The sequence below is a fragment of the Typopeltis vanoorti genome, chromosome 11 (genome assembly GCF_054136105.1).
Source record: "Typopeltis vanoorti isolate ZY-2024b chromosome 11, IOZ_Tvanoo_1.0, whole genome shotgun sequence".
NCBI classification, from domain to species: domain Eukaryota; kingdom Metazoa; phylum Arthropoda; class Arachnida; order Uropygi; family Thelyphonidae; genus Typopeltis; species Typopeltis vanoorti.
Window position 1 is genome coordinate 53,993,443 of NC_143559.1, and position 14,998 is coordinate 54,008,440.

General features: G+C 31.6%; 1 protein-coding gene across 5 annotated transcripts in view; it reads right to left on the bottom strand.

Moving 5' to 3' along the window:
* Positions 1–6,468: 6,468 nt before the first annotated feature.
* Positions 6,469–14,998, bottom strand: part of LOC150101587 (uncharacterized) — a 193,972-nt gene continuing 185,442 nt past the window's right edge. For all 5 annotated transcript variants that reach the window (XM_090400170.1, XM_090400174.1, XM_090400169.1 and 2 more), the window contains one exon: positions 6,469–8,908. In XM_090400170.1, the coding sequence (XP_090256296.1) occupies positions 8,667–8,908 (242 nt within the window). In that variant the 3' untranslated portion in view covers positions 6,469–8,666. The remainder of the gene's footprint in view (positions 8,909–14,998) is intronic.

The following is a 14,998-nucleotide window of genomic DNA, read 5'->3' on the forward strand; positions in this document are numbered from 1 at the left end:
AGATGGGTCAGCAATAATACAGTTGAACAAAGAACCCACAGATGATAGTTATGAGAAAAATTAGGAAAATTAACAGATAGCATAAACAGCAGAATCATATTACAAACAAAACTATTAGAAAGGAACATTGTTATTGTTCATGAGCAGAGCTAATCTATGGTGGTATGGTCACTTAATGGGAAAGTAAGGAATAGTAAACCAGGTGTTTGCTACGAGAATGTCAATAAGAAGATTCAGAGGAAAACCCGTCTAGATTAATGTGGTCAAAGTGCTTCCCAAACTTCTGGATGTCAGGGCCCCCTTTGGAAAAATTAATATATTTCACGCCCCCCCCCCCTCGTAAAAAAATCATAATATAGATATATATTATTATAATATTTATTGTATTTATATTCAATAAAAAACATACACAGCGAATATTGCAAAAATCAAATGCAAATATTACATTTTTAGCATCTTACATACACATTTGACATGGCACACTATCTCATATTTTTATATAGATAGATATATTGTTATTGTACATTTGCAGCACAAGCACATGAAATTTAAAATGATTAGTAATAAAGAAATAATTAAAAACCTCAAAGAAGTTTAATAACTTAATGTGATGGATGTGTTTCAATACTGCTACAGAAAAGGTCAATATCAGGTGAAATATTTGAAACTGCAATTCTTAGATTTCTGCTTTGAAATGAAACTTATATGAATAAGCATATATTTACTAATATTCATTAAGTGCCGAAATATGCAGGAAGCAAAATTTGTGAACCCGCACCAATGTGTGATTTATTTCCATTAAAATATAAAAAATAACAAAAAAGAAATAATAAAAATTAAATATGTTTCTTTTAAGATAAAAAAAAAATCTACTTAGTCTTAAAACATTTTAAATTTGTTTTCATTACTTCACGCCCTCAACAAAACCTACGGCCCCCAAGGGGGCTGCGGCCCATAGTTTGGGAAGCGCTGCTCTAGAAGACCAAAATATAAGATCTGATAATATTGGAGTGATGACAGACTAATTTAGAATAAATTGTGCATTATTATTAACATCCTATGAAAACTTAATCTTGTGGCACTATCACAAGGAGTGTATAGGATACTATATTCCATATACTTCTTGAGGGTACATATCAGGAATTTAATGACAATCACTTGTTATGATGTCTAAGTGTGTGTGCATAAGTTTTGATAAATTTTAACTTTTTATAATAGATTTGTGTATATTTCATGATTGATTGATCAAATAGACTAGTATCTACATATATTTTATGCATTCATGGCATACCTAACTTTTTCTTAATTTTTTCGATATTTCTAGGCTATACGGTTATGCGAGTTTTATCAAATTGCCGCAAATCTCCAAAAAATTTTTAATTTATTGAAAAAAATCTGCATATAAGTGCACCTGTGCAGTTGAAACCCATGTTGTTCAAGGGTCAACTGTGTGTATATCTACTCTCTATATATAAAAAGATAAGCCGAAATTTGAAACGTTTTTATGTCATGTTTTTTGTCTTACCAGCCTTGAACTTGGGGGGGGGGGGGCGTAGGCACTGGGAGGGGACATAGTATGTATGTATGTATAGTCTGCCCACAGTTAAGAGAACCGTATCTGGCAGAGTGTAAAAGAAGAATTAATTTATGTGGAAAGGGTGTACGAATTTGTTACCAACACACAAAATCATGTGCTTTTTTGTTTGTCGTTGTGCTAATTTGATTTCTGTTGTCACTTTTTTGCACAGAATTTTTTCGTATCTATTTGTACGATGGATCCAGTACCACCACCAAGTTCTGGTGTTAAACCTTTCAGTAGCACTTGTAAAAGAATATTGCATAATGTGCTGACATTCTGCAAAAAAGAATCATTCGAAGGTAGACTTCTTGTTCCAATTTCTCATGCCACAAAACATACAAGTGAAATTGCAGGCTTATCGGAGTCAACTGTTAAAATAATTCATAGAGAATCAAAAGGTGAAGATAAGCCAAAATTTAAATATCTTAAAAACCACCAGAAAAGAAAATCAAAAACGTAGCTTAGAATGACTTTGATGTAAATTTTATAAGACCTATTCACGAATTTTACACAGTCGAGAATAAAAGTGCAAAGTGTTTCTAAATTGGTACTTATTATTATTACGAGGAACTACTGAAATTGGATTTTGTTTCAAAAGGTCACAGAATAAAAGAAACTTATCATGGAGCAAAGTGAACATAGTTTTACCTAGAACGCAGTATTTGAGAACAATATGGCATTTCAGGGAGGAGAAAAGACCGACTGCATATCTAGATGAAACTTGGACTTAATTTAACAGTAATTTAACTTTTAGAAAATGTAGCATCTAAAGAAGAATGTGGAGTGTTATAAACCAGAAATGCCTTACAGCACATAATCTTTTCATGTGAGGGTGCAGAAATGAGTTTTTCACTGAATTCAAATTTACTTTACAAAGTCAATTCAACAGCTAGAGATTACCATGGGCAAATAAATTTTATGATCTTCAAAAAGTGGGCAGAAGAAAAGCTGATTCCAAACCTCCTTAAAACTGCAGTTGTTATAATTGATAATGCTCCATATCACTCCATCCAATTAAACAAAGTTCAAAAATTCTTCTAATAGAAAGCAAGTTATTATGGATTGGCTCTCTGCAAATAATATTTCTCATTTCCCAGATATGAAAAATTCAACTGCTCAACTTGGTCAAAAGAAATTTGCCCAAAACTAATCTATATAAATTTGACATGATGCTCAAAGAGCATGGATTTCTAGCTTTGAGACTACCACCATATCATTGTGATATTTATACTATTGAGTATATTTGGGCAAAAGTGAAGAATTTCATTCATTGTCGCAACGTAACCAGGGATGTTGATATGTTGAAACTTTTAAAGTTTTCAGAACAGGTGATTAAAAATATTACAGTTCAAAACTAGGGAAAATATCACTCTTGTGTCACCTCATTGGAAAATAGACAGAATTATCGAGGAATTATGCAAACCTTTGGTGATTAATGTAAATCAAAGTAATAGTGATTCAGATAACTATGAAGATTAAAATGATTATGAAAGTTTTCTTTTTACTCAAAATTCTATGCACATTTTTGTTAAAGAGTTGCAACAAGTTAATAATTAATCAATTTAGGACATTAAAGTGTCTGAGTTCTCTCAACTGTAATTTTAGAATGCCTAAGTGCATTTGAAAAAAATTTGTTTTCCTGTATAATTATTTTTTATACTAAACTTTCTTAAAAAATAAATTTCACTTACAATATTTTTTTATTTCATTCCTTTTTTAAAATTTTGTTAATACTATATGTAAAATTTTACAACTGTTATACAAGCAAAATAGTTACCATTTTAAAAACTAGACCATTTATAAAAGAAAAGCTAATTTTCCAATGTGTAATAATAAAACAAATTCTTTACACAAGATGAATTAATTATCCTATTCACCTTCTGCCATACATAGAAGCATCAAGGGTTCTCTTATCCATGGTCAAACAGTATATATATATATATATATATATATATATATAAATGACAAGAAATTATCAAACATCTAACACAAGAAACATTCCAACCCTCAGAAAGGTTGAGAAGGGAATGAAATGTGCATAATATTAAACTAACATAACTACATGACTTTTTTTTTAATATTTTTTTTATTATAAAATTTTAAACTATCATACAGTTCTTAATTGTAAAACTTGATTAATATTTCTTCTCAATCTTTTAAAGTAATTCACATCTATATTTACATTTTGTATGAGTCAATTTGCAAAATTTCCCCTAAACAAAAAATACTATTTTAAAGTTTAAAAGTTAGCTATGCTATTACAAACCTATCAAATTAATAATAATTCTATTTTTCCCCCATATAAACCTTTCTCAATTTGATCATTTTTTTTTTTTTTTTAGAACAATGACCAAATTCAAAAGTTTTAATATGAACAAATGTCTGCTTCTTTTTATTCATATCTCAAATGATTCAATCTAAAAATCACAGTTTGAATTTTGTTATGAGTTAAAATTCAGAAAAAACAACCAAATTTGTCATTTTTTGATACTCAATTTACCAGTCAACTTGCTACAATGGATCGAGCATCGTCACTAACTGACAGGCTGTATTTCCACTCATATCGAAGTCTACTAATCTAACAGCTATCTGTTTTGAAGTAAATAACAGCTATCTGTTTATTACAACTTTAAGTGGCTTAAATTGACGATGTCATTTCAAACTGCCATACAGTTCTTAATTTTAGAACTTAATTTATTCTCAATATTTTCAAGTAATTCACATCTACACTGACAGATGATTGATCTTCAGAGTTTAAGCTTCCTAAAAAGCAAACAACAGGACCACATGGCGAGGCCTGGTGTGTGTGGCACATCACCAAGCACTGGAGTAACAATACAGCATCTTGGATGCCCAGTGAACATATAGACACATCTATACTCACATTTTGTATATGAGTCAATTTGCTATGATGTGGGCACTATGAATTATTGTAAAGAAATAAATTGCAACAGAACATTTAATGGTAATTCTTTCCAGCATAAAATATAAATTATGTTATACTTAAAATGTTGTGTAAGGTAATTTAAGTGTTTTAAAAAACAAAATTTTCTAACTGAAGATTATCTTCTCTGTTTGGTATGACAGAATGATGCAGGAAATTCCTCACCCTCTCAAAGATTATTCCCCAACTTCTAGATGCTTCACTTGCTCACAAACAGACATTAAAAAAATAAATAAATAAATAAATAAAAAACATTACGCATTTACATATTTTAGGATAATTAGAAGAGTTCATAGAGGCATACTCAGGAAGTACAACATAAAACTGTAATATACACACACACACACACAAAAAATGGAAACACAAAACTAAGTGAAACTCGGTAGATAAAAGACTACAGTCCTAACTAGATGGGGTGTCTGCTAGAGGCCTTGGTTGTAATATGAGATCTCTGAGAATTCAACTTCCCAAAATATGGGAAGCATTAATGCATTCATTATTTATTCAGATTACGTCAGTATTTGAGGGTGGCTACCAATTCAAAAAAAGGAAAAAAAAAGTCATTTCTAAACTTGCTGTGATGGAGGCTTTTTTTATTTTATTTTATTTTTTTAAACATTTGATTGCATGTGTAATATTTAAAGTATGGTCTGCTAGATCTGACTAACCAGTCATGATTCCAGATGTATTTCTTATGTCCTTCCATGTGGACAGTAACTGATCTTCCTATTTGTCCATAGGTTGGCCAACTTGCAGGAACAAGACATTCTATACCTACCAAGGACTGAGAGAGGAAGGAGCTAGTCCTTAGGGGAATGGATAAGTGTGTAGCTAGTTTCAAGTGAGTTTTGAAGGCAGTGCAGAGGTTTTATTTTTAAAAAAAATTCTGGCTATTTTTTCAGATGTGCCCTAGATTCAGAGAATGGTGATTGCATTAATAAAATCCTTCTGAAGTAAAAGTTAAGGATTAAGTATTTTGTCGATTCTGTAGGGAAGGTAGCTATTATTAGACAGGAAGGTGTGGTGTATATGGCCAAGTTCTGCTGCACAAGAGAGCTTCATTGGAACAAAGAATGTTTGCACTATTGATATCCTAAAAACTCTAACCATACTGTTTAAAATGGGGAATGATTGGAATGTTTGTCAACATATCTGCCTGTGTGAGTGGGCCTTCTATATACTGTGAAAGAGAGGTTACAATTAGAAAGTCATGTTACTAAGCTTCTAAGAAAGTTAGACTATTTTCTTTTTAATTTAATTTTTTTAAAAATTTAATTTAAGATAGAAAAGAAAATTAAAACTATTTAATTTTCTTTTCCATCATAAAATGGATTCTTGGATGTTGATTATTGAGAAGAAAGAATAATGTATCTGGGCTATGTGGCCAAATGGAGAACACATGATCCGTATATCATAACCAGACAGAAGGCTTAAAGGATGGAGGGGGGCTGAGTCAAAAGTGTGCTTTTCAAAATCTTCTAAGAAAAAACTGGCTAGGGGTGAGGGGAAGACTTACAGCAGTACCATCTATTTGATTGTAAATTTTATTCTAAGAGAAATAGCTGAATGGTTGGCAAAGGAGGAAAAGAGATCAGGAAGAAAAACATTTTTTAAAAGTGTCAAAGAAAGCTCTGTTTACCAATATTCAAGTAATACTGATAAACAGTAAGGTGATGTTAAAGCTGAACAATATATCAGACTTATTTGCGAGTAAACTTTTTTATTCGCAAATAATTAAAATAAACAGAAGTTTTAAAATGAGCCAAGATGTTTTTTTATTAAAAATCTAAGAAAAGGTATGGTCAGTGAAAAGGGAAGTATGAGATTTTGCTAAATGTTTGCATAATTATAAGGGGGAAGGAATCAGTAGCATCTACTACAGGTCTCAGAGGATAGTTAGGGTTGTAGATTTTAAATAAACTGTATATTTGAGGTGGTGGGGAGATGAGCAACTTAGGCATTAAGTGTTTTTTTAGTAATTTCATGAAGCAACACAACTCTAAAAAAAACTAAAAGAACACACTAGCCTATCAATTTTTATATTGTATACAATTTCTACAAATATGTACATTTTTGAATTCCATCTATGATGGGGAAAAACTTTTACAAAGACTTTTTCAATTTAGGTGAATTACATACAAGCCAGTCTTATACAGAGACAGCAAGGTTCCTCCTCTCAAAACCCAGGTTTTTCATCCCACAAAGCAAGTAGACTGGTCAGAGAATATATGCATTGACAAATATGAACTATGTAAGTAGGATTAACCACAGTATTATAACATTAATTAGATTTACACGAAGCCAAGTTACTTGAACATGACAGATTAAAGAAAAGGTAAGGTGAGGTGTTCCTAATAGTTAATTTCATAACCTGTTAAATTTGGACAAGTAAGATCAAAAGGATTATCTTATTTTCATAATTGGGTAAATAGAGTACTCGTGTTGTTGTTTTTTTAATTTTTCAAGCAACTAAAAAAAAATTACATGCATGCTTTCCTTAAGGATGTTTATAGCAACTTCATATAATATTGATAAAAATAGTTATATGCAAAAATTTGCAGATCTAAATGCAAAATTTCTTTCTTATTAAAGTGTGCATCTTTGTAATTTGAGTAATTATGAATGACTCAGTATAGCAAACTACCAAAGAGACCAAAAAAACCTCCAAAAGGTACAATTCACTATAGTAACAATTACTGTAGAAAATTGTCCACTAGCAAACTATTCCTGTGGCCCGTAGTAATTTACTGATAACTGACTCTTCATTGTAGATTTTATTTCCGTCAAATTACTTCAAAAGGTAACATTCTAAATAATTATAATCCCTATGTGTCACTGTATAACATAAAATGCAGATTATTTTTTAACACTTCCAGTTCAAATGAAACTATAACTGTGCTGTTAAGTTACCAAATTCATAATATACTATCATGGTTATTCAAAAATGACAGTTTGGATAACCATGATATAGCAGTTTTGCAATTAAACTGTTATTTATACTTTAATGAAAGAAAGCTGTTAATACAGTTTCAAAATATAATAGACAAGCACAATAAAATGAAATATATTGCACAAAACCATTTTTTGAATCTTCAAATGCCTACAGTAAATCTAATTGTGTCAGTTCAGATATAAGTTTGAAAAAAATTATCACAATGTGATATAAATATACAGTAGGCGCTTGGTTCTAAACAGTTCATAATGTTATCAAACACTCATATCATTCCAAACAATGAAAGTTTACAACTTTGCAATATCCAAAAGAATTAATGTTTATTTCTTCAATTAAAATAAAATTTTACACTCTTCATATCTCTGAAAGATGTTGGGTATGCCTGCACATATTGTTTAAGAAGAAAATATATTTTCAGAAGGGTGTGAATGAAAAACTTGAAGTGGTGAAGTATTAAATAATACACAACCAAATATATATATATTTTTATATATATTATATACATATATAACAATCATATAATTGAAAATCCAATATGTTTATGAATGCCAGATCACAGATTTTCCTCTAAAAACAAGACATTAAAGAAATGCATACGGTGCTTCATGGAATGTTTTGTAATATACTCAAAATATTTATAGAAAGTTATTTACAGTTTAAGTTACTTGTTTAACAACTAAATATATGGCTGATAAGAGAATGAATAATAACTGCTGAGTTTTAAAATCTACCCTGGATTCTAATATCACTTATAACTGTTGGTCTAGAAAGCAAGGAAATATTAGAAATACTACATTGTTTTTTTAACTACTCTTGAAGAAAGTAGCATTTTTATGTCCTCATGGATCAAGATATGTTATCTGCATAACTTGCAAGAACAAAAGCTTACCTGTACTATCTGCTTTATTACAATGCACACCAGTCTCATCTGAAATATTTTCAGCTAAATACTTATTGTTCAAGCAGACATTTATACCTATGAATCACCAAGCTTTTCCAGGAATAAGGGCTCTCTTTCTTTCTTCCATCCTTCTTGTCTTTCAAAAATGAGAGACATATATATATAAAGGATAACCACCAACTTGGTATACACACAGTACATGCTTCACATTCTTTTTCCTATATGTTGTCTAAATCTCTATTTGTGATATACAATGGTGGCAGTAATACACATAAAAGCAAGTTTTTGATCAATTGCTGCTACTCCGGAGAGGAAACATCAGCACCTTAGCTCTCATAAATGATAAGTCTGGCAATTGGTCAAGAACATGATTTGCCTCTTCACTCAAGTCAGCTGGACGGAGGCCTTGTCTTGACTGTGGCAGGGATGTTGTGGCTGAAAGTGAGAGAAGTTTTTCCAAAAGAGGAGACTTATTACTTCTACATGGACAAGGCATCTCAGGACTAGGACCAAGAAGTTCATCTTCTAGATCTGGAAAAAAAATAAAACTAAATAAATAACTCTTCAAACATTTAAATTTAAAAAAATAATTAAAAAATTAGCAGTATATTTAAAATCACCTTTTGGTTCTTTCATGTACTCTAAGGATGACTAACTATAATTTTTCTCTATATTTGAATATTTGTGAGCTTTCAATATGCAGGATCAAAGAGGAAAGATTTTTAAAATTCATCTGCATATTAATATACTCAATTTCAAGCCAGAGCTTTAAAATGAGATTTTAAATTTAGAGACAAGAGACTATGATACAGATTACCAGAAACACCCTCCAATATAAGATGCTGCTGATGTTGATTTATGGTTTTAATGGTGCAAAGACAGCAAAGGTCATACTGCACCATATGAAAGGTTATAGCAGTATACAGAGTAAGACAATAACAAACATCCATGCCAACAGCAGCATTCAAACCGGCAACCCATTGGTTGGAGAGTGGGTATGCTAATCACTCCGCCAACAATATTGATCTTAAGATTGTACCTATCAATATGAGGTATTTCACTGTTGATAAAGGGATTTCAACAGAAATATTAGAATTTTCTAGCCTTCCTGGAGAAACTTCTGATCTAATTTGTGATCACATTTTAAATGCTGCCCAAAAATATAACATTACTGATAAAATAACAGGCATTTCAGCAGATAATACCAACACAAATTTTGGTGGATTAAAAAGGAAAGGTAAAATTAATGTTTTCACTAAATTACAAAACAAATTAAACAGAAAATTAATAGGTGTAGGTTGTGCAGCTCACATTATACATAATGCTGTACAAACTGCTGCTGATATCTTACCAATAGATATTCAAACAATTTTGGGTAAAGTTTTCCAGCATTTTCACCAATTCACTGTCAGAGTTGAAAGTCTGAAATCTTTTTGTGATTTTGTCGAAACCGAATACAAGACTATTTTAGGTCATAGCAAAACACGATAGCTTTCACTGCAGTCATGTTTAATTCGTTTTATCGAAATGTACGATGGGCTTAAATCCTATTTCTTGTCTCAAGATAAATGTCCAACTATTTTGAATATGTTTTTCAGAGATAAGAAGCCTTTCATTTATCTTCTATTTTTAAAAAATCAGATGAAAATGTTTTCTGAGACAATCCAGCGAATCGAAAGAGAATATGCTACGGGTTGTGGGTAAAAAAAGAGAAGTATTTACCCAGTGAAATGAAAATCGAAATGAAAAATCTTTGTGAAAAAGGTTTGATGACTGAATCATCATTTAGAGACAACATCTCCAATTTCTACTTCACTGCAATTCAATATATTCAAGAATGGACTCAAAATCAGTTTAGTGTATTTACTAAAATGGAATGGGCTTGCTTGAACACACCTGTATCTTGGGAAAATTTAATGGAATGTGTCAAAGAAATTAAGACCATCTTACCAAATTTCAACTTAATTTCAACAAATGAAGAGAACTTATTTGATGAGTACAGCCATGTTAAAATGTATGCAACTGAGTATAAAATTAATGAATGGAATAATGCCAGTTGTAAACTTGAGGATAGGTGGAAAGAAATCTTGAGTCATTTTGTTTGTAAGGTCAAACAAAAACAAAAGTTTTTGTTTGACCTTACCAGGATCAAATGCTTCTATTGAACGAATTTTTTCATTGATGAATTCATTATGGACAAATGAAAGGAATCGCTTGCAACTGGACACAGTTAAATCTATCATGCTTGTTAAAACCCATTACAGAAACATGTCATGTTCAGAGTTTTTCGACATAGTATCTAAGAATCGACAACGCTTGCACAAAATCCATTCTTCAACCAAATATAATAATGATTCTGCAAGTAGCAGTAAAATGGGACAGGCAACGACCAGCTGTAATGTACAAGAAGAGGCAAAATAAGGAAGAGAGGAGGTATATATTAAAAATTAATTATAAAATTGTTTTTATTTTTTTTAATTTTTAAATTAATTTATTTTTCATATAATTTCAGATATTATGCATCTACACAATACACATAAGGCTTGTGTTGTTTATATTTTATTGTATTTACATTGTAGTTCCCGTTTTATTGATATATTAACATTTTATATCTTTATTCTATGTCTTTATATTTCATATACTTATTAATGTTTGATTTAAGTGTTACATGTTTAGGTATTGTTATCTGTGTTTATGTGTTATTAGAATTCTATTTATTTGACGTATGTATAAACATTTATGTTATCTACATTAATAAATCAAATTCAAATAAATATTTAATTTTTTTTATTTTAAAATACATAATGTTAACGAATAAAATTTATTTCTCTTAACCCTTAATTCTACAAAATTTATTGTGTCCTGGTTTTTTGTTTTCAAAAAAATGGGATCCCTACCAATGTAAGATGCATCAAACATTTTGATGCATAGGCCAACTAACAGCATTTTGTTAGTGGAATTCAAATTAAAAAATGCTGTTAATATATTATTCCGATATATTCATTTCAGAAATATATAGACACACACACACACACACACACACACACACACACACACACACACACACACACACACACACACAATCGTACAATAGGCATACTATTAAACTCACTAAGCTACTTCACAATGCAAATGTTGCTATGCCTCAAACCTTTTGGTGCATATTCATACATACATTACTGGATGCCAATCACAGTTCCAGTCAGATGATTGGTGTTGTGGCTAACAGGAACAAAAGTTGTGTGATAGTTATACCATAATAATCACATGGGATGAAGCAACTATGACTTTATCTTGAACATTCACATGTAAGAAAAGACTACTGAGATGCTACAAATAATAAAATTCTTTTCAGTAGCATTATTATTCTTGGTGGAAGAAATCAATACCTTGGAAACAAGTTTCCACAGTACCTGATTCCAATCCTCAAACTATAAATGAACTGCACTAACTATTCGACTGGCCATTGTTTAGTTTTCATTAGCAAGATTATTATTCTTGGTAGAATACTAAGTAATATATGCCAACTAACAGCATTTTGTTAGTGGAATTCACATTAAAAAATGCTGTTGATATATTATTCTGACATACACACACAATCATATAAATAAGCATGCTATTAAATTCACTATGCTGCTTTACAATGTGAATATTGCTAAGTCTAATGAATGGGTTTTTACCTAATCTGTTTCTTGATTTATGGTGCCATTTCTCAAGAGATATTTTCAATGTTAATTAATTTGAACACCATGCAATACAAAGGCTGCTTTTTAGTAACAAGTAGAAGCAATTCCCTATGCTTCAATCACTGGGATCATCAGGGACTCTTGGGAGAAAGTGTTAAGGCTTAAGTGCAAGGAGAAACTCAGAAGTTTAATGGAGTGAAACAGCACCAGGAAAGGATTAAAAATAATTTAATCCTTTCAATATTTCATCTCAGTTACCAAGACATCACCAGGAAGTACAATAACAAGTTTTTAACATATGCATGAACACACAGACAGAGAGAGAGAGAAGCAACAGAAATCTAAGTGAAACATAAACGAAAGACTGGAATCCTAATTAGGTGGGCACCATCTATGGATACCTGTTGGTGGCCTAGGATGTAACTGGGATCCTGAAGTATTAGTGTTTCCATATTTTGGGAAGTTTTATGCAACCATATTTATTCAAATTAGGCTGACTTTAAGAGTAGACACAGATTCTAAAAACAGCCTATAACTTTTGTTCTAATGGGGGGGGGGACTCTTTTCACGTAGTTTTGTGTTGCCTCTGTGTGTGTGTGTGTGTGTAAAAAGTGTTATTGTACTTCCTCATGATGTCTCGGTAACTGAGATGAAATATTAGAAGAATTAAATATTTTTAATCCTTTCCCAGTGCTGTTTCACTCCATCAAACTTCTAACATGAGGGACTCTGTCATTCCAGTGAGCATACCTCCTGAAAAAGGATATCTTCCTAGTTGAAGGTAATGGAGCTAGATCCACTAGTGGTAGACAATCTTCATTGCCTGATGAAATACCACCACCCTGCTTATTGGAGTCCTGAAGAAGTGAATATACCATGTTTGGACTCTACAGTAGAGGCCCTAGTTTGGCATGCCATACGTACTTAGACCCATAACTTTGTCCATTTCAAGAGTGCATTAGTTAAAACATTGGTGCTGCAGGTCAGCTGTCAGATAATACACAGGCCGGAACCTGTCAGTAATGAATTAGAAGACCTCCTGGTTAGCTGGAACTTAATCCTACTGCCACATAGTCTGACAGGTTGTGCTTGGAGAGGGAGTTTGATTACTGGTATGTGGAGGCACTATCAATATGATAAGCTATGGGAAGGAAACCGGTCATTCTCTGTATGGGTGTGATGTCGAAGAGCATTGCCTTTTACTACACATCCCTACTTGATCCTTTCAGAAAATTTATAACCATAGTGTCACTTTAATCAATTTAGACCTACCTCAAAAATTAGTTTCAACAAATAAGACAAATCAAAAATGCATAAAACATGCCAGAACTCTTACACGTCACTTTCACATCAACATCTGTGGCATAAGAACCAACAAAAATAACAACCATCATCAGTTACAGAAAAATTGAAGTCTATGTTCAATATCCAAACTAGATACTTCTTGACTTGTTTTGCCATAAAGATGGCACCTGTGCCTTTGTAGAACACACAAAGACACAAGTGTCATCTCTTGTATTCGATCTCCTCTAGTTCAAGGTTTTCCCCCCATTCAGTAACGCTTATCTGCTGCATTTACTGCTCCCTAAACTTCAAAAATCACTCTAACCTCTTCACCTTCCTATCTATTAAGCTCGATCTTCTGCAGTCGCTAAGAATTTATTATTTACGAGTAATATGGTGTTTACGTATGATATTATCTTTTCTGGTCCATCGCAACTAAAAGTATTGACAATAAAAGAATAATAAATTCAATAAAATAAACAGTACAAATAACAAAAAAATTGTATTAAGATTTTCATTTAGTGAATAGCTCTTTGAAGTTGTAATACTAACCTAATTCATAGACATAATGAACTTACTATACATGTAAATTATGTAAAGAAAAATTAAGAATTTAACATAAAACACTTATATGTCATGAAGTATCTTATCACATAATCAGAGAAAAGACAGTTGTATAAATAAAATGACATGTTATCTATTGATCTCCAGACACTTACACGATACTATTAGGAACCTGTGGGAACAGCAACTTAGCTAGGTTTTTGGTACTATTCATGAATTCATAGCCATATACCTTTTCTTTCTGTGTGACAATTTCAATAATTTTCAATATCCTGTCACTGCCCCCACCCCCTTGAAAACTGCTCCAATGCCATAGCATACAGTTTCCTATGCCACTCCATGGGGAAACAGTAAACAGTCATTAACACAGCCGTACACATGGGCATAGCAGGGCAAGGTTCATTAGGATGCAAAATTAAAGAGACAGTGTAAAAAGAAGAATTTAGTAAATTAAAAATAAAGTTACACCACATGCAGAAAATTGAATTTGAGCATATATACAGTGAACAGATTATTCACAAAAGTTGAATATGAAAAACCCACCAATTTCTCATCCATCCAAGATGGGTTTGAATCCTCTGATTATGAGCTTCAGGCAATTTAATGCAGCTGGTTTTTCATTGCTCTGCTGCATCCCTCGAAGAGTAAGTATTTCATGTCTGTAGAACTGTGTTTGCCTGTTCTGAAGAACAAAAATCAGAGTTTCTGGAAGAAAGAGCTCTCTAGCTCCATATGACTAACTTGAAAAGTTAGTCATATGGAGCATAACATTTCATTGAAAAGACCTGATAAAGGTTCTTCACATCATAGACAGGGTGTTTTCAACCAAAGGGCTCATCTACACCAACTGAGCATTAACACAGCAGTACACAAACTTAGTAAAAGTAAAGTATGATATGAAAGTATGTGTAAAAAAGAATGAATAACTAAATCAACTTGTGAATAAAATTGTATGTACATAAACACAAACACATAAGAAACTGAGCAAGAATTACATATACATGTTATGATTAATGTTAAGATTACTAGCAAGAGTTTCAGTCACTATTTTCCAGAATTTTGAATTTTTAGACCAATTATGATTTAC